Raw genomic sequence first — 24,651 nt, 5'->3', positions numbered from 1 at the left:
TTGTGGCTTTCTGGGGCTGCACAACCAGAACTTAAAATGCGGATTCCATTGGAAGATCTTACGCACAGCCAACACAAATGTTAAATGCGAAAGATGCTACTAATTTAAAAGACATAATCCCTCTAGAATATGTTCTTAGATTATTTCTCACTGTAAGATGTAATCCTGCAGAAACCCTCTACCTCCTCATCCACTCTAAACTGTGCACTCTTTACAAAGTACTAGACACAGCTAAACAAATGGGACTGCTGGAGAAAAGGCAATCATTATGAGCAAAATATTTGTCATTCTTTTCTATAACAGATGTTTAACTGGTCAGAAACCATAAATCTAGAAGGTGGCAGGAAATTTTGTCCACTTTCTCTTCTGTCCTACCCCATATGGCCCTCAAGGAATTTGAGGAATTTTGGTAGAATCAGGTTTTAAATCAGGTTACGTAAGTGTCCAAGCAGCATGGTTCCAAATTCCTAAATCAAATCCAAATTCTTCTCAATATATTATATGCTGACAGAACATATCAAAGTATCAGCTTAAAAGCACTCACTTGGATATCAAATAGTCTAAGCTCTGTTGCCAACTATGATTTTTTCCTGCTCTGGCCTCAGTTTCCTCAGGCTCACCAGAGACGATCAGGTCAACCGGTCTCTAAGAGCCCTGTTGTCTGGATGATCTATGACTTAATGGTCCCTGAAATGCTAAACTGTTTCCTTCCATGATCCAGTGTGTCCTTCCTCCTCAAGTCTCAACTATACGTGACCCTTGGCCGGGCAAAGTGGCTCACGTCTGTAATCCCAGCACTTTGGGAGGCCAAGATGGGTAGATCACTCGAGGCCAGGAGTTCGAGACCAGCTTGGCCAACATGGCAAAACCCTGTCTTTACTAAAAATACAAAAATTAGCTGGGCATGGTGGTGCATGCCTGTAGTCCAAGATACTCAGGAGGCTGAGGCAGAAGAATCACTTGAACCCAGGAGGCAGAGGTTACAATTAGCCGAGATCACGCCACTGCACTCCAGTCTGGGTGACAGAGTGAGACACCATCTCAAAAAAAAAAAAAAAAAAAAAAAAGTTCACTTCTGAGCAAACGCTGCCAGGAAAAAAAAAAAAAGATATAAGAAGAAAACTTTGAAATTGCATTGCAGTTGAAGGAAGTGACATTTTAAATGTTTTAGGAAGGGCATTCTCCAATACCATAACAGTGATATGTTCCCTATGCACTGCACAGTTCACAGAATGTGCAATAATGCACCTGACCGTAATTAGCATCCCTATGTTACAGAGAAACTGAAGTACTCACAGAGGCTGAGGTCAAGCAAAGTGGCAGTAGAGGTGGACCTACAACTCATGTCTTCCACTTGACTTGGCCTCTTTGTCCTCTGACCCCCAAGCCATTCCAAGCCTAGCTCTCTGCATCACCACCTACACTCGCTGTCTCCACTCCTCCCCTCAGACCACTCACGCTTCCATCCCCACCACTAACAGAAATAGCTCTGGCAAAGGTCACTGACAACCTCTATCTCAGGAGGGCAATGAAAATTGCTTAATGGCTCATGCCTGTAATCCCAGCACTTTTGGGAGGCTCAGGCAGAGTGCTCGAGCCCAGGTTGGAGACCAGCCTGGGCAACATGGTGAAACTCCCAACTCTGCAAAAAATTAACAAATTAGCTAGGCATGGTGGCATGTGCCTGTAGACCCAGCTACTCTGGAGGCTGAGGTGGGAGGATTGCTTGGGCCTGGGAAGTCAAGGCTGCAGTGAGCTGTGATCACGCCACTGCACTCTAACCTGGGTGAGAAAGACGCTGTCTCAAAAACCAAAATGACAACAAAAGTCACTTAATCTCACAACCCAAGGGACATCACTATTATAATGTTGGTGTGTCTTACTCCTTTGCACATCTGTGTGTGTGTGTGTGTGTATACACACATACTAAGTGTATGTATATATGTATACTAAGTGTATACGTGTGTGTATATGTGTATATATGTGTGTGTATATATATCTCTAAGAGGGAGAACGGGACTGTGGACAGACCCAGTGGACACCCATGTTTTGGAAGTGCGCAGGGAGGAGCTGTCAGCAAGGGAGCAGGCGTCCTTGAAGCCAGGGGAGGACAGGGTTTCAAAAACACTGACCTGACCTCAGGTGATCCACCCGCCTCAGCCTCCCGAAGTGCTAGGATTACAGGCGTTGAGCCACCCCAGAAACTTTCCTCCATGCCCTACATGTCTCATGCAAAATTTTAACTAGCTGCTATGTATTATTTCATCATATGGATGTGAATTTATTTAACCAGTCCAATATTGCATTTTTGTTTAAATATTTTAAACATTGTAGCCAATGCTATGACAATTTGTAAAACATTTTGCATGTACCCACTATATTTCCTTAGAATAAATTTCTTTTTTCTTTTTTGAGACAGTCTTGGTCTGTTGCCTAGGCTGGAGTGCAGTGGCCCAATCTTGGCTCACTGTAACCTCTGCCTTCTGGGTTCAAGCAATTCTCCTGCCTCAGCCTCCTGGGTAGCTGGGACTACAGGCGCCCGCCACCACGCTTGGCTAATTTTTCTTTTTTTTTTCTTTTTTCTTTTTTTTTTTGAGATGGAGTCTCGCTCTGTCGCCCAGGATGGAGTGCAGTGGCCGGATCTCAGCTCACTGCAAGCTCCACCTCCTGGGTTTACGCCATTCTCCTGCCTCAGCCTCCCGAGTAGCTGGGACTACAGGCGCCCGCCACCTCGCCCGGCTAGTTTTTTGTATTTTTTAGTAGAGACGGGGTTTCACCGTGTTAGCCAGGATGGTCTCGATCTACTGACCTCGTGATCCGCCCGTCTCGGCCTCCCAAAGTGCTGGGATTACAGGCTTGAGCCACCGCGCCTCTTGGCTAATTTTTCGTATTTTTTAGTAGAGACGGGTTTCACCGTGTTAGCTAGGATGGTCTCGACCTCCTGACCTCGCGGATTCGGGCTCTACCTTGCCTCCCAAAGTGCTGCTGGGATTACAGGTGTGAGCCACCTACCAGCCTAGATAAATTTCATGTAGATTTTCTGGGGAGAAATTACATGATGTTTTACCTTAGGTAAAAACATCAATTGATAAATGTCAACCATGTGTCATAAGGACAGATGCCAGCTGATTCCAAAAATGTTATACTAGTGTACATTCTCCAAAATAATATGAGTATATTAAATTTACTTCATTCTGGCCAATTATTGTGCTGATATGAGCATGAGTGCACATACAGGAAAAAATCTGACAATTTGTTAGGTAAAGCATCCTCCTCATTGTTGTAACTTGCACGGGAGGGGTTACTACACGCTTGCTCTCTCTTTGGTTTTGAAACCCTGTCCTCCCTGACTTCAAGGACTTCTTGCTCCCCTTGCTGACCTCTTCCCACTTCTAAAACATGGGTGTCCTCTGATCTGTCCACAGTCCCGTTTCTCCTCTTAGGACTCCACCTGCTGATGAGCTTCACCACCGAGGCTTCAGTGCCACCATACAGTCACACCTTAACTCCAAATGTAATTAGCAGGGCAGGCCTCCCCGCTGGATGCCAGAAGTTATATCCAATGGCTGATAAGACATGACCAGAGCTGGGAACCAAACCCTGGGCACTAACGTAGGGTCCCTCCCTCTCCAGGACAGTTCAGTCTATTGATTCACTGCCTCTTGAATCCCTGAGCCTGTGCACGCCCCCTTGCACTCAGGTGTTTCATGGAGCACCCCCTCCCCACTGGGTATCTGTAGCAGCCTTCCCACTGGCCTCCTTGTTTCTCATCTCACCACCCACCCAGCCCTCACTCATTCTCTCATTCTGCAGAATGCATTTTTTTCTTTTTCTTTTCTTTTTTTTTTTTTTGAGATAGGGTCTTACTTCGTCACTCAGGCTGGAGTGCAGTGACGCAAACATGGCTCACTGTAGCCTCCACCTCCCAGGCTCAAGCGATCCCCCGACCTCAGCCTCTCAAGTAGCTGGGACTATAGGCATGTACCACCTTGCCTGGCTAATTTTTGTATTTTACAGAATAAATTTCTAAATGAAAATCTGTTAACAGTTCAGAATCCTTCCATAGTGTTTCACTGCTTATAGCAGAATTCACCAAGTGAGGTTTTCTAGGGTTTTCCTACAAAAGGGGTTTGGTCCTCTGTATTTCCCTGCTTGGGAGAGCTTTAACTCAGCATCTCCCAAATGCATTTGACCATGGCTTTTCATTTTTTTTAAGGACCACATCTTGGGGACTAGGAAGGCACAATGTGGCAAGTACCCAGGACCCAGTGGTCTGGCATCCATCACCTGGCCCCTGATGCTGACCCCTGTCCAGAGTCTTATCTGGTCGCTAACCTTGTACACTTGGCTGCAGTTCCATGGGACTACTTGTCCTCTTACTTTTTCAGCTGCTGACACTTCTGTTCATATGAACATGGGGTTTCTGTACTGAGAACATCCAGATCCCTTTTCCTGTCTGGTCAAGTGTTACCTCCTTTAAGATGTAGCTGAAGCAACACCTCCTTTTCCTTTTTCAAAACCTTTTTTCTTGAGATAGGGTCTCACTCTGTCACCCAGACCGGAGTGCAGTATATACACACATACACTGACACACACACACACACACACACACACAATTTATTTTTATTTTTTTATTTTTTTTTGAGACGGAGTCTTGCTCTGTCACCCAGGCTGGAGTGCAGTGGCCGGATCTCAGCTCACTGCAAGCTCCTCCTCTCGGGTTCACGCCATTCTCCTGCCTCAGCCTCCCGAGTAGCTGGGACTACAGGCGCCCGCCACCTCGCCCGGCTAGTTTTTTAAAAATTTTTTAGTAGAGACGGGGTTTCACCGTGTTAGCCAGGATGACCGTGTTAGCCAGGATGGTCTCGGCCTCCCAAAGTGCTGGGATTACAGGCTTGAGCCACCGCGCCCGGCCTTTTATTTAGTTATTTTTTGAGATGGAGTCTTGTTCTGTCGCCCAGGCTAGAGTGCAGTAGCACAATCTCAGCTCACCACAACCTCCGCCTCCTCGGTTCAAGCGATTCTCCTGCCTCAGACTCTCGAGTAGCTGGGGTTACATATGTACACCACCAGGCCCAATTAATTTTTGTATTTTTAGTACAGACAGGGTTTCACCATGTGGGCCAGGCTGGTCTTGAACTCCTGACCTCGGGTGATCTGCCCGGCTCAGCCTCCCAGAATGCTAGGATTACAGGTGTGAGCTATCGTGCCTGGCCATATATTTATTATTATTATTTTTTGAGACAGAGTCTCCCTCTATTGCCTAGGATAGAGTGCAGTGGCATAGTCTCGGCTCACTGCAACCTCTAGCTACTGGATTCAAGCAATTCTCCTGCCTCAGCCTCCCAAGTAGCTGGGACAACAGGCTCATGATACCATGCCCGGCGAGTTTTTTTGTATTTTTAGTAGAGACTGGGTTTCACCATATTGGCCTGGCTGGTCTCGAACTCCTGACCTCATGATCTGCCCACCTCGGCCTCCCAAAGTGCTGGGATTACAGGAATGAGCTGCTGCACCCGGCCTATATTTATTTTTAAAACAGAGATGGGGTCTTGCTATGTTGCCCAGGCTGGTCTTAAATTTTTGGCTTGAAGTGATCCTCCCCACTAGGCCTCCCAAAGTGTTGGGATTATATGTGTGAGCCACTATGCCCGGCCCAATACGTCCTTTTCCTGATACCTTCTCCATCTTAATGGGCAGTCATCTCTTCCTCTCTTGCTCTCTCAACTATTCATTTTACCAAATAGAAGGGCATGTATTCACATGTTTGTTCCCTGCACTAGGCTGAGAGCTTCTGCAGGCAGGGACCATCATCTTAATTTACCTTTGGATCCCAGTGCCAGGCTTGCATTTAGGGTTTCAGTAAGTATCCGTGAAACAGAGTAGCCTCTGTTTCTCTGAAATAGCCTCTGAAAACAATAGTCTCTCAACAGTTTCAAGGAACAGATCTCGCAACCTTCATGAACTCACTAAGAAGTGCTTCCATTAAGAAGTGCTCATTATTTCATGGGGATGAAGAACAGAAGCACCAAGCTGTGTTGAAGGAGGAGTCAGTGGCCAGTGAGGCTCACTCTCTCGCTGTGTGACCGGCTCTCTTGCACGCCAGCCACAAATGCAAATCCATGAATTTTCATGACTGAAACCACAAGGTTAAATTTGTGACTGCCAACATCTACTACATATAGACTGTTAAAGCAATTTAAAAGAGCAGATAGAATAGCTTTCCATAAGAAAGATAGTACAAGAAGGAAGATTATCCCATGTTAACGGCAACACATTTAACCTGTGCATTTTGTGATCTGATAATCTGTTTAATTCTATCACAGGATCCTATGCTGATCTCCTATGTCATGACCCTGTTAGTCCCAGAAGCTATCATGAGGTAGGTACATTGTAACGCCTCATTAAATGACTGCTGAGGGCCCAAAGGGTGTCTCACTTGCTTTCCTAGCTGGGTGCATGCAGGATGCTGGGAAAATACAGTTTGTCATTCTTCTTAGGGTACGCTTACACATCATAACGAAACAAATAAACATAACGAGACAGTCCCTGTTTTCACAGGGAAATCTCTAGTCAATGGTCACCTCTTGGTATAGTATTTCACTGGCTAGAGATGCAAAGATGTGTGAACAATTCCCTATCGTCATCCTTCCAGGTTACTACAGCCATGCCAAAGGCACGCAATATAGGCATTAAGGTAATCTGAGACTGTAAACAGTGGTTAGCTAGCTCCTGCACGTTTCCATGATGCCTCATTTAGAAGGTCTAAACTTGCCAGGTGCAGCGGCTCACGCCTGTAATCCCAGCACTTTGGGAGGCCGAGGCCAGCGGATCACGAGGTCAGATCCAGATCATCCTGGCTAACACGGTGAAACCCCGTCTCTACTAAAAATACAAAAAAACTAGCCGGGTGTGGCGGTGGGCGCCTATAGTCCCAGTGCTGGGGAGGCTGAGGCAGCAGAATGGTGTGAACCTGGGACGCGGAGCTTGCAGTGAGCCGAGACTGTGCCACTGCACTCCAGCCTGGGTGACACAGCAAGACTCTGTCTCCAAAAAAAAAAAAAAAGTAAGTTCTAAATTCAAGTGAAAAATAAAAATAATGGCTTACTTAAATTGGGGTTTTAGAGTCTTGTCTTCTCCCTTTTATTTTCCTTCCTCTCTCTGTAATTTCCATCTTCTTGGTCTTTATGCTCTTAAGCTCACAACAGTAAAATTCCCATATTTCTGGTGCTCTCATCTCGGTCAAGAGACCAATGAATAATTAATTTATGCTAAGCCATGCCTAGCTAATATTAGCTTAATATGCTATAACTCACATGGATATTTGCATTTTATTTTTGTTTTTGTTTTGAGACGGAGTCTTGCTCTGTCGCCCAGGCTGGAGTGCAGTGGCGCTATCTCGGCTCACTGCAAGCTCCACCTCCCGGGTTCACGCCATTCTCCTGCCTCAGCCTCCGGAGTAGCTGGGACTACAGGTGCCCGCCACCACGCCCGGCTAATATTTTTTGTATTTTAGTAGAGACGGGGTTTCACCGTGTTAGCCAGATGGTCTCGATCTCCTGACCTTGTGATCCGCCCGTCTCGGCCTCCCAAAGTGCTGGGATTACAGGCGTGAGTCACCGCGCCCGGCCAAGATATTTGCATTTTAAAAGAAAATATTTGAAGATGCAAGGCAATGAAACGATTCTTGGTAAGGAACATTTTATATACACCACTTGGAAGAAATGAAAGCTATTTCTTCAGAAATAAACTTAAAAGTGGCCAATTTTAAGAATTAAAAAAGGTGTTAAGAGGGCAATTAATACTTTGATAAGCTAGAAAAGGCTGGGATGGGAGGAGGCAACAACAAACAATAAACGGAAGCTGTGAAAACTGATTTCTGGGGCAATCCCAAAAGTAGAAAGTAAACATTTTTCTCAAACTAGAAGGAAACACCAAATTCTAATTAAGCAAAATTTATGTCCTAGCACTTGAATTTAGTAGTAAAGGTACTTTTAATGTTTACATTGATTCAAATATTTTCCTAACATTGGGTATTATAAAGTTAAAAAAAAGAGAAGATACCTAGTACTAGGTTGACTACTGTGATAGGATTTTCCCCCTCACCATTCTTTTCACTGGAGAAAAGATCTACCATTGAACCTGCAGAACCAGACCATGATGGCAGCCACCTCAAGCTCAGTTCATCAACCACCAAAGAGGCTGTCTTTGCTAAGGGAGTTATGCTGGCCACCTGACACTGGCTGGTGCGGGCATGTTAAAATTCAGTTCTAACCTATTGTTTAACGGCTATAGGGTTTCAGTTTTATAAGACGAAGAGACTTCTGTGGGTGGATGGTGGTGACAGTAGTACGACACAAATGTACTCAGTCTTGTACTTAAAAATGGTTAGGGTGGTAAATTTTATGTTATTTGTATAACAATCTGAAAAAAATCAGTTCTATGCCAAAATGTGTCTTTTAAATCTTCATAAATGAAATTTCTTAGATCTTCACTTATCTGGGGGAGCTAATATGTCTAATGATCAAAAACATACACAGTACCTTAGGTACAGGTATACCTATTATCTAGGCAGGAGCATTGGTTTTCTCTCCATCCAAAACATCATGATTTCCTGCGCCATGGATAAATTCAGAAACTGAAATATCTGATTTTCACAGTACCAGGAGATTGGCAAATCTAGCTAGCAAAATATTTTCATTTTTTTACACATGACTAAAGCAATATGCAGTTTGAGATACGTTCTACCTTTTAAAATAGCTGTGTAAAGGGAGGTAAGAAATGATAGTGCACACTGGTGTTAAGAACCTTGTCACTTTGTACTGTCCTCAGTATAGCATTCTCTGTGGTCCAGAGACCCAAGGAAATATGCAACATCAATGAGTACAAAACCTACTGTAAGCAGTGTTTCCAGAAGTCATATTAATCCTTATAGAACTTCCAATACAGTTTTTCAAATAACTTTGTTCTCTTCTCAACCTTCACACCCTTCTACCTTATTATAATCCATCCTAGTCCTTAGGTGTTCATTGCCTAGAACCATTTTTTATTTGATTGAAGATAGCACATCCTGCCCATCGCTAATAAAGTTATGAAATTTAAAACTTCTGGAGAGTTCTCTCCACAGCCAATGGATTGAGATGATTACTGAGTTCCAGGAGAGCAGTCCTGGAGAGACACAGGAAAGTCTTACCTTGTTTGCTCCAAGGGATGCTAAAAAAGGTGACTAGCTTTCATAGAAAATAGCTTCTAGATGGCCCTCCCCAATTTCCTTGGGATTCCAAATTTCAGATACTAAGATAAGGACAAAGCAAGCAGTGTTCTCCTGGGCCAGCAGCATGATGTTATCACAAACAGAGCAGGCAGCAAAGAAACGGCAATCAAGGATTCCAAAATGCCACATGCAATATATCTTTTATTTAGTACCATCATACGTGACAGGAAAAATGGACCTTATTCATAGATTTGAAAAGGAATAAAGTTGTTTTACTGAGTTAAAGTTAAAATGGCATATATTGTTTCTCATTAAAGCAATAAAAGACGACTTTTAAATTCTAAAACTAAATACTTTCAAATTTTTATCAGAAAGTGTTTTCAAAGTTAATTTTTTGTAGACAAAGTCTTGCCCTGTTGCCCAGGCTGGAGTGCAGTGGCACGATCATGGCTCACTGTAGCTTTGAATTCCTAGGCTCAAGCAATACTCCCACCTCAGCCTCCAGAGTAGCTAGGACTACACAGGTGTATACCACCATGCTTAGATAATTAAAAAAAATTTTTTTTGGAGACGGGGTTTCACTATGTTGCCCAGGTTGGTCTTGAACTCCTGAGCTCCAGCAATCCTCCTGCCTCAGGCTCCCAACCTACTGGGATTCCACTGTACCTGGCCCCAATTTTTTTTAAAAAAGGAACATCTAATGAAAATTATTACTGCTGAACTTTTACTCTGGTTTACTGTAGTAAACACAAATGAATTAAAATAAGAGGAACTACTTATGGGCATATCTGAATTCATGTGAAAACTGCTGTGTTTAGCTCTGTCCTCACTCAATGCTTCAGAATATGACTATAAATCATTTCCAAAGAAGTTATGTACTGTACAATAAACATTTCTGCTAGGTTTATAAATAAACCTTAATAATTATGCAGGCTGATCCAATAATAAACACACACAAAGGTGTGTCAGTCTCTGAAACATGCTGGCTAGGGGCACATACTCTAGACTCTGATTGCCCTGAATTTGAATCTCATCTCTGCCATTTACTAGTTGTTGTCTTTGGGCAAAATATTTATGTTTTCTATGCCTCAATTTCCTATTCTGTAAAACACAGATAAAAGCATCTACACCTCATATGAGGCATAAATGTGTTACTTGTAAAGTACTTGTAACAGTCTGTGGCACATAAAACTATACAAGTATTTGTTAAATAGAAACTCAAAACAAATTCCACGGACAGTCTCAACAGTATTTTATGCACCATCAACTTGAGTAGTTAGAAAAGCTATGGTTTGGCCATTTCAAGCATTCATGAATGCAGCAGATACACAGAACCAAGAGATGTTACAGTTTAAGAAGCAAAGCCATTCTCAATGGGCTAGGGTGTGAGGAAGAGGGACAAAGCTTAAAAGCCAACCTATGGGAGACTGACTGGAAATCGAAGAGCTGGAATCAGAGCGCTTTATTTTACTCCCAGGATGGTGAACTAGAATAAAAAATATGTAAACACAAAGAAACAGAGACAGGGCAGGAAACGCAGAAACTAGTCAAGAAAGACAAATTGGCAGACAGTGGGGGAGCCTCTTGTGCACCCACATGCAGCTCTGCTAACAGGAAAAAGGCAAGGACACAGCTGAAGAGGATTTAGCAATTGGAATTGGTCATCTCTTCCCTGTTGCAGTTCCCACACACCCCCTAGCTGCAGGTGCCACCACTCATTAAATTGACAGTTTCCTTATGCTTCTGGGCTGGTGGGCCAGCCTTTTCACATTTAATAGAAAGACAACCCATGGTCTTGCTTAGGTGGCCACCTGCCTTACAAGTGAATGGGCTTACACGTAGGTGTCTTCATCCTCCCTCCTGGTCTAGGGGGCTCACCAGTTCTTCCCTGGATGAGAAGGGCCTAACACCCTCCCTGAGTGTCAGTCACAGGAATTACAGGCAAAGGGATCTGAGGCACTAAGAGGGAACCTAAAGGGCTTCACCAGGCTCCTTTCTAGGATAGTGTTAATTTAATACCCCAAACTGAAACATTCAAGTAACACCAATACATTCTTAATTCTCATTACTGCATTCCTCTAGACCTACCTCCCCAAACGGCATCAACCTCTTCAGCTTTTTCTCCCTGGCCTATGCTGGCACCCCTGAGTTCTAATCTGTGCTAGTGGGATGACACCCGGGCAGCTTAACAAAATAAAAACAGACAGACCCCACCATCAGTGCTTCCTGTAATAAAAGATCACTGCTGGGGGCATAGCTAACACGTAATTCATGCCCAGAATGGTTCCTTACCTCGGCAGGGATCATTTTTCACTAAAAATTCATCCAAGGCCATCCATCCTCCACCAACGCGGACCATCACGGTGCTGCGCAGAATACGGACCAGCCGCAACTGCTGAGAATCCCCAAACTGTAGAATCAAAAGGAAATTTAATTAATATATATGTCTTAAAGTAGATCTGTATTTTTCTCCCAAAGCAGACTGTATTCAGACAGGAATGACAATTTGATAGCTACGGGAGAATTTTTAACTCTCACAATTTTGCATTTTTATATATTTCACAAAAGGATTTTAAAAATAGAAAAGCAGAAATATCAACCTGAAGACTGGTGTCTTGATATACTTTTTTCTTTGTGAGACAGAGTTTCATTCTTGTTGCCCAGGCTGGAGTACAATGGCGTGATCTCGGCTTACTGCAACCTCTGCCTCCCAGGTTCAAGCGATTCTCCTGCCTCAGCCTCCCAAGTAGCTGGGTTTATTAGGCGTGTGCCACCACGCCCAGCTAATTTTTATATTATTAGTAGAGACAGAGTTTCACCATGTTTGTCAGGCTGGTCTCGAACTCCTAACCTTGTGATTTGCCAGCCTCAGCCTCCCAAAGGGCTGGGATTATAGGCATGAGACACTGCACCCAGCCAATATACTTTCTATTGGGATAAAATTAACTTTTAATGGTCACACCACTGCCTCTGCACCAAAAGGAGAGGTAGGAAGGCAGACAAAGTGTTAGGTCATTTGAATTTTTTAAAAGAGATTCTGCCCAATTAAAAATTCATATTCTTGGTATGCTAATTTGTTTTCCTAAAAGAAAGATGGTGGATGTCAACTTCTGAATACAGTATGCTTTAAAGCTAAATGGAAAATAGCAAATACTATTTCAAGCCTTAAGGAAACCTTTGCAAAGCATCATTATTACAAGCTTAGAAGAAAATTTGATTTTCTGCATCAGGTTTTCAGAAATAAACCTGAAGTATTTGCTAATTGCAATGTCACCAGAAGAAAAGTTTCTTCAGCTGAACAAATGATTAGGTCATATTTATACTAAAATTGAGTTGAAGCAATGAAAAATTGCAGCTCCCACGATGATTATAAACAGTATCCAATAATCATTTTAGATGCTAAAACAAGCATTTCTGATTATTTATGTTTTCCCTTTTTTCTTGCCCAAACATTCCTACTTCCCAGCTCTAAACATTTGGAGTTTCTCATGGCATAAATTATCCTCTTTCCAAAATGAAGTAAGGAGCAACAAAAGAGAAGTATGCAGAGTTTCCAAAACAAACAAACATTTGGTTGGAGAAATGGAATTCCTAAAATTATTTAATTCAGGGGTCCCTCAGGTATGGAGGTGGTAGGATTTTCAATGTTATAAAGGACAACTCTAACTTTAAAACAAGGCAGAAAAACTGAAAATGCAAGAAAGGATATCTGAGGTCATATAGCCTTCCTCCCTCAAAATTAATATATTTGTGGTAATTCTCTATATTCCTTAGCTGCTCTGACTCAAATGCACTATTTGCATGGGCAAGGCGATTGAAAAATACCGTATCCTCCCTCCCAGCCCTTTACTTTGAAAATAAAAGTAGTACCACACCTCTCATCTGATACAATTTAAACATGTTTATACAAAGTGACTACAGCAAAACCACTGTGTGGTAGCAGCAGCACTGAACCCAGACTTGAAAGAGAATACACCTCCTGTCTTGGGAAGGAAGTTGCCCCCCGCCAGACTCTGTGAGAGCCCCCCTCCCAGAAGTTGGGCCCCACAAGTGAAAATGGGAAGCCCTGTGGGAGGTCCTGAGACATGGAGGATTCCACCCAAGAGCAGTGCTGGCCTGAATCACTGCAAAGGGTTTTCTCTGGATGGGTGAGAGGCAGGGAGTATGCGCCTGTGCCCCAGGGTGAATCAGGAAGGAAGCCCGGGAGTACTTTATTCTTGGAATACTGTGTACTATAATTTATCACTCCATTTATTTCATGTCCCCCCCAACTTAATTTCTCACTAAAGCTCTCTTTGAAAGATTCTAACTTGTTTCTGCTAAGTTATGGGGGAAAGGAGGTTTGACCAAGCCAGCAGCCACTGTAGCTGGGGAGGTTGAGGCCAGAGTCACGAGTGGTGGGAGGGATCACGGCAGCTCTAAAAATGGAGACCTGTGCACACCTGGTAGGACAGGGTTGTCAGTGAGGCAAAGAACTCAGAATAAGAGTCCTAAGGGTCAGTAACTTTGTTTCCACCTTTCAAAAGGAAAACCCCTTACAGGGACTTGAGTTCTTGCAGTGGCTGACATTAGCTGTGTGAGAGTAGGCATGTGATCTTTGAGGCCTCAGGTGCCTGTGTATAAAATGAACTTCATAATTCCGTTCCCAACATTAGAACTCACCTGACCCTCCCCAGGTCAATGGAGCACTAGAAGAGGGTGTCGGCACCCTCTTCAAAGGCACCCTAGCATTCACACACAGTCACCAGCATATAGGCATATTGGACACTCTCAAGCAATGATTTTTTTTTTAAAGTCAGTTTGTTCTCATCTTTAGTTTTTTTCTCTTATCCCCTATTCTTCTCACTTGCCTAGAACATTTCTATAGTGACTTGCAAGGCCTGGGATGTTTGAGGGCCTCAAATCAACTCTTAGGGTTTATAATTTCATATCAGAGAGACAGATTTTACTCATGCAACTTCCTTCCACATTGGAGGACACAGGACCCCACAGCACTCAAAAAGATCTGAAAGGTTAGAGTTACCAAGTGGAGTCAAAGCATCCAATCTTTTTTGCAAGTCTAATTTGGTCCCATTAAATCTTGGATGGCTGGCCATCATCAGCATACTTCAGGCCACGGCCAATTATGATCTCCACACTACACTTCTCAGGTACCTTGTAATTATAAAATGCAATATAAGTAACTAGAAATATTAAAAACATATTTAAACAGTACTGAAGTTCTTCGGGAATTGACTTACCATACATTACAAAATTTATTAACTGTCAAAAGATTCTAACATAAATAAGAACTGTGCTGTTTGGTAATGTGACTTCTAACACAGAAGTACAAAACCATTCTCTTTTTAGAAGTGGAATGGATTGATACCATAGCTTCAGTTTCCTCCACTTCATCTCCTTTATAAAAAAATTATACTTATATTCTTTTGCTGCTAAGATAGCTTTGCAATGCTGGCCTCATCAGCAGTTTCTCCACTTGGTAAGACAACCAGGTGTGACCCAGGCATGCTTCAGAGTACATCCTCTCCCCATAGCGAAGAACAGGCAGCATTAGCTACACAGACCATATCCATTGAGAAGGAGAACATTGCAAGGCACACTGTACCTGATTGCCGAGGAAGAACTAAAGACAGTAAGAGTAAAGGATGGAGGAAAAGGAGGGGAAAAAAAAAGAGAACATTTTGTCAAATTAACACTAAGGAATGAAAATCATATCATTACGTTCTTCTGTCAAAGTGACACACACCGAACATATTCTTATCAAGCTCCTGCCATAGGGATGTGGTTTTAATTTTATTTATTTATTTTTTTTGAGAGTCTCGCTCTGTTGCCCAGGCTGGAGTGCAGTGGCGTGATCGCAGCTCACTGCAACCTCCAACCCCGGTGTTCAAGCAATTCTCCTGCCTCAGCCTCCCTAGTAGTTGGGATTACAGGCGTGCACTACCAAGCCGAGCTAATTTTTGTGTTATTAGTGGAGACGGTGTTTCACCATGTTGGCCAGGCTGGTCTTGAATTCCTGACCTCAAGTGATCTGCTCACTTGCCCCTACCTCCCAAAGTTCTGGGATTACAGGTGTGAGCCACCATGCCTGGCCAGGGATGTGGTTTTATAAACTATGAACTAACTCTCCACTCTATGTTGTTCTTGTTATTTCTCTAATAATTAAAAACAAGAAAACAAAACCCAACAAGCAGGCATAAGATCACCTGGAGCTTTATTAACTAAATGCCCTAGGTTATATTTAAGGCAGATTCATCCAGTGCTCCTCAGGAAACGGTAGCATGGGGTGGATGTGATGTACTTTGAGGACATTTTGGATATACTAATGAAACATGGATCTTCCTGTGTTTCTTAGTGCAATCTAAATCCTCTTTGCCAATCAGAGATTTTTCTTAGGACTTTAGAGAATCCTGATGAGCTGCTGATATATTTTAGGAGACCTGTTTCAGATTCTTCTATGTCCCTGACCCTGGTCCCAAAAGAAGCTAAAATACAAGTATAGTTCACTGTCAGTTATCGCCACACCTAGCATGGCTTTCCAGAGAAGACCACTGAGCCTGATGTCTCCTCAGGGCTCCTGGGCCCCATTTGTAGCCCAGCCCAGAGCAGGCACAGTATCTGTTGGGGCTTCAACACAGTTTCCCCAGGCCTCTCTAGCCTGGGAGCCACTCAGGCTCACAATGACCATCTCTTTGGGGGTAAGTGGTCAGTCATTAGATATAATTGTTTCCAAAGGTACCTTCATCCCCCTAAAGACTTTGTCAGATGTGAAGTGACAGCTCTGAAATATCTCCTATCTTAAAACTCAAATACAAACTACTACTATCTAAGTAGATATGGACTAGTTTTCAGATGGAACAGGGTACCTGACACTTGGCATCTGTAGAGACGAGGTCAGAGAGTGTGACCACATCTCAAGTCTGATGGGCTCTGGGACTCTAAGCAACAGGAGGAAAAGGTGGGATCAGCCACATATGAGAAACCACCACCACAAAGTATTGGTTTTTCTCTTCCTTACCCGGTATTTATTCTCTCCGATCTGCTCCACCTGAAACCTTTTTGCACATTTGCACTGAGCCACTTGTCTTGTAACCTATTGGTTGTGAACAAAAAGAAAAGTGTAAAGGGTACAGTAAGACTTCCTATTTAGAGAAACAAAGATTTTTACATATAAGCAGGGAGGCTATTCAATATTTACTTTTTTTTTTCTTTTTGAGATGGAGTTTCGCTCTTGTTGCCCAGGCTGGAGGGCAATGGCGCGATCTCAGCTCCACTGCAACCTCCGCCTCCTGGGTTCAAACAATTCTCCTACCTCAGTCTCCCGAGTGGCTGGGATTATAGGTACGCCCAGCTAATTTTTTGTATTTTTTTAGTAGAGAGACGGTTTCTCCATGTTGGTCAGGCTGGCCTTGAACCTCAGGTGATCTGCCTGCCTCAGCCTCCCAAAGTGCTGGGATTACAGGCATAAGCCACCGCGCCCAGCTCATTATTTACTTTTTAGGTATTTCAGGTTTCTGACATATGCATTTATCATCTGTTCCAAATTAGTATATGTTCTTTTTTTTTTTTTTTTTTGAGATTTGAGTCTCAAGCGCTTGTTGCCCAGGCTGGAGTGCAGTGGCCTGATCTCAGCTCACTGCAAGCTCCGCCTCTCCCGGGTTCACGCCATTCCTCTGGCCTCCCAGCCTCCCGAGTAGCTGGGACTACAGGCTGCCACCCTCCCGCTATTTTTTACTTAGTAGAGACGGGGCTCACCCGCATTGCATGCCCCCATCTCCCGGACCTCGTGATCCCTGAGCCTGCCTCAATTAGCCTGGTGAGTTTAGCAGTTCAGCATTTGCTTTATTATATTACTTTTGAAGTAGGAATAAAGAATGTTATATCACTGGGAATCTCTGCCTTTCAAATTAGTATATGTTCTTACTAAGTGAACTAATTGAGACACTGAGAAAGAAAAGGCATGAAAGAAATTCCCAAGTGACTATATAACACATTCTTTATTCCTGCTTCACAATTCCTTCAGAGAAAACTACTAATATGCTGACATCAAAATCAAATTATTAATAAAGCAAATTATGAACTGCTTTAAATTTCACCCTAGGAGACTGAGACTGGAAGTCCTGGTGTGTTCCAGGGCCACTCCTAAGACCTATTCCAGCACCTCTCCCTTCCCAAGATCTGTTATCAACAGATGCTAGGATTTCCAGATGGCACTAATCAATTTGGTAGTTTCAGTGTGGTAGTTTTTTTTTTTTTTTTTTTTTTTTTTGAGACAGAGTCTCACTCTGTCGCCCAGGCTGGAGTGCAGTGGCACGATCTCTACCGCCTCCCGAGTTAATGCCATTCTCCTGCCTCAGCCTCCCTAGAAGCTGGGACTACAGGCACCCGCCACCACGCCCGGCTATTTTTTTTGTATTTTTTAGTAGAGGCAGGGTTTCACCATGTTCGTCAGGATGGTCTCGATCTGCTGACCTTGTGATCCACCCGCCTCGGCCTCCCAAAGTGCTGGGATTACAGGCGTGAGCCACTGCGCCTGGCCCAGTGTGGTAGTTTTTAACAAGGCAGAAAGCATGATGGGCATACACCATTTTAAACATTACATTTTACCCCCCTTTTAAACATTTATTTTTTTGAGACAAGTCTTGCTCTGTTGCCCAGGCTGGAGTGTAGTGGCATGATCACAGCTCACTGCATCTTTGACCTCCCATGCTCAAGTCATTCTTCCACCTGTCTCCTGAGTAGCTGGGGCTATAAGCACTTGCCACTATACCTGGCTAATTTTTTTTTTTTTTGCGGGGGACAGACAGAATCATACTATGTTGCCCAGGCTGGTCTCGAACTCCTGGGCTCCAGTGATCCTCCCATGTTGACCTCCCAATGTGCTGGGGCTACAGATGTAAGCCACCATGCTCAGTTCATTTCAATCCTTAAATAACCCTTAAATGCTACACTGGTAGACCATTTCCCTAGATTCCAGGTAGCATGCTCAGGAGTAAGATGAGTCTATCCCAAAACACAGGACAAGTGAACGAGGATGAGTATGGTACCCTGCAAAGGTTCTCTGTAAACTTCAGAGCACCACACAGACATGACTCACTTGAGTAATCTATCTAGCCTGAGCTAGAGCTCAGATGTCAGAGATCCTCTGGGACTCTTTGAAATGCTATCTAAAAAGAGATCTCAAAATAGAACTCCAAATAATTATCTCCCAACAGACAAGTCAAAGGCTAATATGATCATTGAACCCAACCAAATTCAGGATATTATAAACCTATAGCCAGAAGTATACTCAAAATATAATTATTTCCCTTACCTCATCTTCAATTTTATCTGCATCGGTTGTTGGTCGATACGCATCCTTGTTGGGATGAAGAGCAGCCACAAATTCATAATAATCAATGTAACCATCCCCATCTCGGTCAAAAATGTCAGCCACAGCAGTCATTTCTAACTTGGTGGTGGGGAACTCTGGAGGAAAGGAATCATATTTTGAAACTTAAAAGAGGGCTTACTTGTTTGGTTAGCAGTTAGAGAAATACCTTTTTTTTTTTTTTTGAGACAAGGTCTCGCTCTGTCACCCAGGCAGAGTGCAGTGGTGCAATCTCAGCTCACTGCAACTTCCGTCTCCCAGATTCAAGCGATTCTCCTGCCTCAGCTTTCCAAGGAGCTGGGAATACAGGTGCCTGCCACCAGGCCCGGCTAATTTTTTGTGTGTTTTTAGCAGAGATGAGGTTTTGCCATGTTGGCCAGGCTGGTCTTGAACTCCCAGCCTCAAGTGATCCACCTGTCTTGGCCTCCCAAAGTGCTGGGATTACAGGTGTGAGCCACCACTCTTGGCCATAAATACTTAAGAGCAAAAAAATTTATGTCTTGATTTTTCCTGAAAAGTAATACATATCCACTTATAGGCCCCCCTACCCCAAATGCAATGAAAAAAAGGTAATATTCCACATTTCAGATATACCAAAAAGCATAAACATAATATTACAACCACCCACACACCTACCACTCAAGAATATACTTACCCACCCCACAATTATTGAATATTTAGATTATTTCAGAATAGTGACAGTTTGGAATTAATAGTATGAAGTTTTCCTATGTTTAGATTACTGTCTTAGATTCTTGACAAACTGCTACACAAAGGGAAGTGCGAATCATATTGTTTCCCAGCTGAAAACCTCTGGTTAACCACTGTCTTTTTTTTTTTTTTTTGGAGACAGAGTCTCACTCTGTTGCCCAGGCTGGACTTCAATGGCACGATTACAGTTTACTGCAGCCTTGACCTCCCCAGGCTCAGGTGATTCACCTCAGCCTCCCAAGTAGCTAGGACCACAGGTGTGCCACCATGCCTGTGCCACCTGCCTCCCAAAGTGCTGAAATTACAGGTGTGAGCCATAGCTCCTGGCCAGCTTCAGAAAGATTGTTTAGCTAGAATATCACAGCTTCTACAAAGCGCAAGGAATCCAGGCGTGACCCATGTTTGGGATGATGACTAGACTCACTGGATGCTAAAATGCCATCGATAAACTCCTGACGTGTTATCTTCCCATCCTGGTCCTTATCAATGCGCCGGAAGAAATCCATCACTCGAGACTTTTTGTGATTCATCCAACGCATATACTTTTTCCTCCAGACATCAAAGTCAAAGTTGGCAAATTCCTTCAACTACACAGAAATCAGAAGTGTCAATAAGATTTATTTTTTGGGCCCTCAAAAGTTGCCCAGAGCATACCAAACTTTCAGACATTCAGTAAAGCCATGCTTCCAGGGGGCACCAACAATGAAATCTGTGTGTTTGCTTCTTTTGTGAAGGCACAATCTGGCTCCTTCACTTAAAGCCATGACTATTTACACGAGCTGTGGTATAATGGAATAGCAAGAGAAACAATAACTGAACCACCATGGAAAATATGGAGCACATAGAATGAGAATGGGTGAAGCCAGCCTTGCTTTCCCTTTGGGCTTTTCAAAGGATCACTCTCTTAGATGCAAGGGAATGGATTCTAACCCAGAAGGGAGATCCTTAGCACTCCTCAGTTATGTTGTTTTGAAAGGCATTATAATCACACATAGGGCTCACATCAGGAGGCTCGTGTTTACCACTATCTTCTGAGATTTCAATGAGAAAATCCGAGTTCTGGATGGAAGCATTGGGAACCCAGTGTTGTATCCAAGCATGTTTCTTTGGAATGGCACCAGAGAGCAAATTTCCCACCTGACCTCCATGTTAAATATTTGGCCTTGATGGAAAACAGCAGGCCTATGCAGTGGGCAAGACAATTTTCAGCTACTTAAGTCTATGTTAATGATATACACTCAAAATGACTTAAACAGTGCAGCAGTTTCCCCTTGGTCTTTCAAACTCCAAAGTTAGAAGGAATGGGGGGAAAAAAAGCACCAAGAACCCAATAAGCTTAGAAGTCAACTGACCTAAGGAAAAAATAAATAAAACACAGAACACTCACTTCCAGGCATAGCTGCTTTGATATGCACAAATAAAAAAATACAAAATATATTAGAGGCTTGTTTTAGAAACTAGGAAGTACAATACTATATATTTTTTTTACTGGGTAATGACACTTCAAAATAGAGTTGCTTTTCATGATCAAGTGAAGACTAATAAAATAACAAAATCATTAAAAATTACTCCTATTTCATAATTGTGTAGCATCTGTTTTTACATGAAAGGCTCAACAAGGGTCATTTTTGTGCTCTGCTACATATCTGGAGACAAATTTCCAAAGTTCTGTTCCTGATTCCCAACCACAGCAAGATGCTGAGGCAGATCACGTCCTGGCCCTCACTATGGACTGGCTGTTTTCTTGCTTTCCACACCTAGAAGCTTTGGCCTACTTTGTCATGAATGGTTTTCTTATAAATGTGTCTTTTCTCATTCAGGGGCCTCAAAGAATGGGTACTGGCTTGGTATAGGTCTGTTTCTATTTGTGAAGAAGTCAGTTAGGACACACGGTTCACATTTAGAGAGCCACAGAAGGGCTGTGTTTTGATTGAAAAAATCACTTTGTTTCAGGGAAGGCCACTCAGCAGGGCATTACCTCCTCCAGCCGATCCAAGGCGTCATTCAGCTTCCTTTGCCGCTCCAGTGCTAAGAGCCACACCTGCTGCCAGCGGGCAGAAAGCTGGTTGATCCGTGGGTTTTTTGCTTCAGATTGTGAAAGGATTGGGATGGGAGGAGGGGTTGGCTGACTTAAGGATTTCCCTAAAAGGAAAAATAAACACAAGATTAGAACAGCTGGTTAGCACACAAGGAGAAATAGCTGTATGTATAAACTTAGGAGATCTTTAGAATAATATCCAGTCAGTAACTGAGAAAAGAAATACGGGACTTGGCAATATTTAGATACGGAGGTATACTAATTCCAAAAGTATTGATCCTCCCAGCACATACTTACCTGCCGCCTACATATCTCCAAGCAATTCTGTCCCACCTTAGTGAGCTGATGACACATTAACTCAACTAAAAAAGCAACATATGCTGTAGGAGCTGTTTTGCTGATTGAATTAGTGCAAGTCAAATGTAAACAGCTAGCGCTGATAACCAAAACAATGGAAAGGCCACTGTTAAAGAATAAGCTTAACCACCTCATAATTTCATACCAATCCAAGAATATGGAGTATAGCTACTGTCTGTCAATGTAAGAAAAGTGAGTTTCAAAAACAAAAGATTTTGGTTCAAAACCAACATGGTTTTTAAAAATGGAATACAATTTTTTTTTGACAGGCATTTGGAAAGTGCTCATCTTCAATTAGCAGGAATGAAGCATCCTAACAGAGGGGGCTGGAAACATACTGCCTCCGCTGCGGGATTTCTCTATGAAAGGCGCGTGAGTAGGCTCTATATTTTTCCTTTTGTATGTCTTGGTGACCCGGTCCACATCAGGCTGTTTGCGAGTCATCTCCTCCATAAACGTCTGTTAAACACAAAAAATATGAAAAAGAGTTAAAAATTGTATTTTTACTCCTATGGGGGCAAAAGAAGAGCTAGGATGGGTACTTTATGGCTTGTGGTGGTAGGAAAGTCTGCCTGGAGGCCAGTGCCTGAGTTGAGTTACTGAGGTATGTTATGTAGTTTGGATACTTGTCCCCTCCAAATCTCGTGTTGAAATGTGATTTCCAATGTTGGAGGTGAGGTCTAATGGGACGTGATTGAGTTATGGGGGCAAATTCCTCATGAATGGCCTTGGTGCCCTCCCCATGGTAATGAGTGAGTTCTTGCTGTTAGTTCACATGAGAGCTGGCTGTTTAAAAGGAGCCTGCTATCTCCTCCTCTTTCTCTCTTTCCCTCTCTTGCCATGTAACATGCTGGCTCCCCTTTGCCTTCCACCATGATTCTAAGCTTCCTGAGGCCTTCACCAGAAGCAGATATTGGCACCATGCTTCCTGTACAACCTGCAGAACCGTAAGCCAAAATAAACCTGTTTTCTTTATAAATTACCCAGTCTCAGGAATTCCTTTAGAGCAATGCAAATGGACTGACACACTGAGCAATGAAGAAATAGTCAACAAATGGTAGGAAGGCAGTCCTGGAAGAGGGTGCAACCTAAAGAGAGACAGGGATGCCTGACAGTGCTGTGACCAGGACCCCTCCACTCACTGGCTGGGCAGGGGATGCAATCAGAGGAATGGCAAGAGGCAGGGTTGGAGAGGCAGGCAGGAGACAGATCACAAAAGGCTTCTGTGTCAGGCTAAGGGTTGGCCATTTATTCTGAGAGCAATGGGGGGCAGCTGAAAGATTTCGATCCAGGTAAGAGATATGATCCGACCTATGCTTTACAGCTATCACTCTGGCTTCAGTGTAAAAGGTGGAGTGATATGGGGGTGGGGGGAAGTGTGGGATAGGGAGTGCCTAGCAGTGAGAAGACAGGTTAAGAAACCATTGCAGTAACTGAGGCAAAACACGGTGAGGGTTGGAGCCAGGGCTGGGAAGATGGAGCCAAGAGATATTTTGAAACTGGGACTGACAAGCCCTGGTGAGTGGCTAGATGTAGGGGGAAGAGGAAAAGAAGGAACTCCAGACATCACAGCCTTCTGAATGAGGAAAGGGGAGGCAGATTTGGAATGGACAAATAGTGTCAGGCAAGGAGGCAAAGATGAAGTGGAATTTTAGAATGGCTTCTAGTTTACTGTATGTCTGGACTTTAGGAGATGATGGTGCTGGAGATGAAAAAGATGCAAAGACAGCCAACAGACACATGAAAAAACGCTCATCATCACTGGCCATCAGAGAAATGCAAATCAAAACCACAATGAGATACCATCTCACACCAGTTAGAATGGCGATCATTAAAAAATCAGGAAACAACAGGTGCTGGAGAGGATGCGGAAAAATAGGAACACTTTTACACTGTTGGTGGGACTGTAAACTAGTTCAACCACTGTGGAAAACAGTGTGGCGATTCCTCAGGGATCTAGAACTAGAAATACCATTTGACCCAGCCATCCCATTACTGGGGATATACCCAAAGGATTATAAGTCATGCTACTATAAAGACACATGCACACATATGTTTATTGCGGCACTATTCACAATAGCAAAGACTTGGAATCAACCCAAATGTCCATCAGTGACAGACTGGATTAAGAAAATGTGGCACATAAACACCACGGAATACTATGCAGCCATAAAAAAGGATAAGTTCATGTCCTTTGTAGGGACATGGATGCAGCTGGAAACCATAATTCTCAGCAAACTATTGCAAGAACAGAAAAACAAACACTGCATGTTCTCACTCACAGGTGGGAACTGAACAATGAGATCACTTGGACACAGGAAGGGGAGCATCACACACTGGGTCCTATTGTGGGGAGGGGGTGGGGGGAGGGATAGCATTAGGAGATATACCTGGCGTAAATGATGAGTTGATGGGTGCAGCTCACCAACATGGCACATGTATACATATGTAACAAACCTGCACGTTGTGCACATGTACCCTAGAACTTATCATAATAAAAAAAAAATTAAAACAATTGAACTGATGGAGATAGATAGTAGAATGATGGCTACCACAGGCTGGGAAGGGTAGTGTGAGTTTGGTGGGAGACATGGGGATGGTTAATGGGTACAAAAAAATAGAAAGAATTAATAAGATCTAGTATTTGATAGCACAATAGAATGACTATAGTCAACAATAATTTAATTGTACATTTTAAAATAACTAAAAGAGTGTAATTGGTTTGTAGCATGAAGGATAAATGGTTGAGATGATAGATACCCCATTTACTCTGATGTGACTATTACACATTTTGTGCTTGTATCAAAATATCCCATATACCCTATATACACCTACTATGTACCCACCAAAAATAAAAAGAAAAAAAAAAAAGAAAAAGATGCAGAAGCTTTATAGGTAATAGCTAAAGCTGTTAGACCAGATAAACCTCAGCAGTGTGAAAGCATCACAAATGAGACGTCA

General features: G+C 43.1%; 1 protein-coding gene across 42 annotated transcripts in view; it reads right to left on the bottom strand.

Annotated features, from left to right (window-relative positions):
* MACF1 (microtubule actin crosslinking factor 1) overlaps positions 1-24,651 on the bottom strand; it is a 409,997-nt gene that overhangs the window by 8,038 nt on the left and 377,308 nt on the right. For 24 of the 42 annotated variants that reach the window (XM_031667185.1, XM_031667174.1, XM_031667208.1 and 21 more), the window contains 9 exons: positions 22,029-22,149; positions 21,274-21,437; positions 20,683-20,694; positions 19,720-19,882; positions 18,528-18,682; positions 16,233-16,307; positions 14,820-14,837; positions 11,507-11,624; positions 10,632-10,700 (listed from right to left, as the gene is read on the bottom strand). In XM_031667185.1, the coding sequence (XP_031523045.1) occupies positions 10,632-10,700; positions 11,507-11,624; positions 14,820-14,837; positions 16,233-16,307; positions 18,528-18,682; positions 19,720-19,882; positions 20,683-20,694; positions 21,274-21,437; positions 22,029-22,149 (895 nt within the window). The remainder of the gene's footprint in view (positions 1-10,631; positions 10,701-11,506; positions 11,625-14,819; positions 14,838-16,232; positions 16,308-18,527; positions 18,683-19,719; positions 19,883-20,682; positions 20,695-21,273; positions 21,438-22,028; positions 22,150-24,651) is intronic. The other 18 variants (XM_031667267.1, XM_031667265.1, XM_031667250.1 and 15 more) reach the window with 7 other exon arrangements.

Source organism: Papio anubis, chromosome 1 (assembly GCF_008728515.1).
Source record: "Papio anubis isolate 15944 chromosome 1, Panubis1.0, whole genome shotgun sequence".
NCBI classification, from domain to species: Eukaryota; Metazoa; Chordata; class Mammalia; order Primates; family Cercopithecidae; genus Papio; species Papio anubis.
The sequence above is the reverse complement of the archived record's forward strand: the minus strand, read 5'-3'. Positions and strand labels throughout refer to the sequence as shown.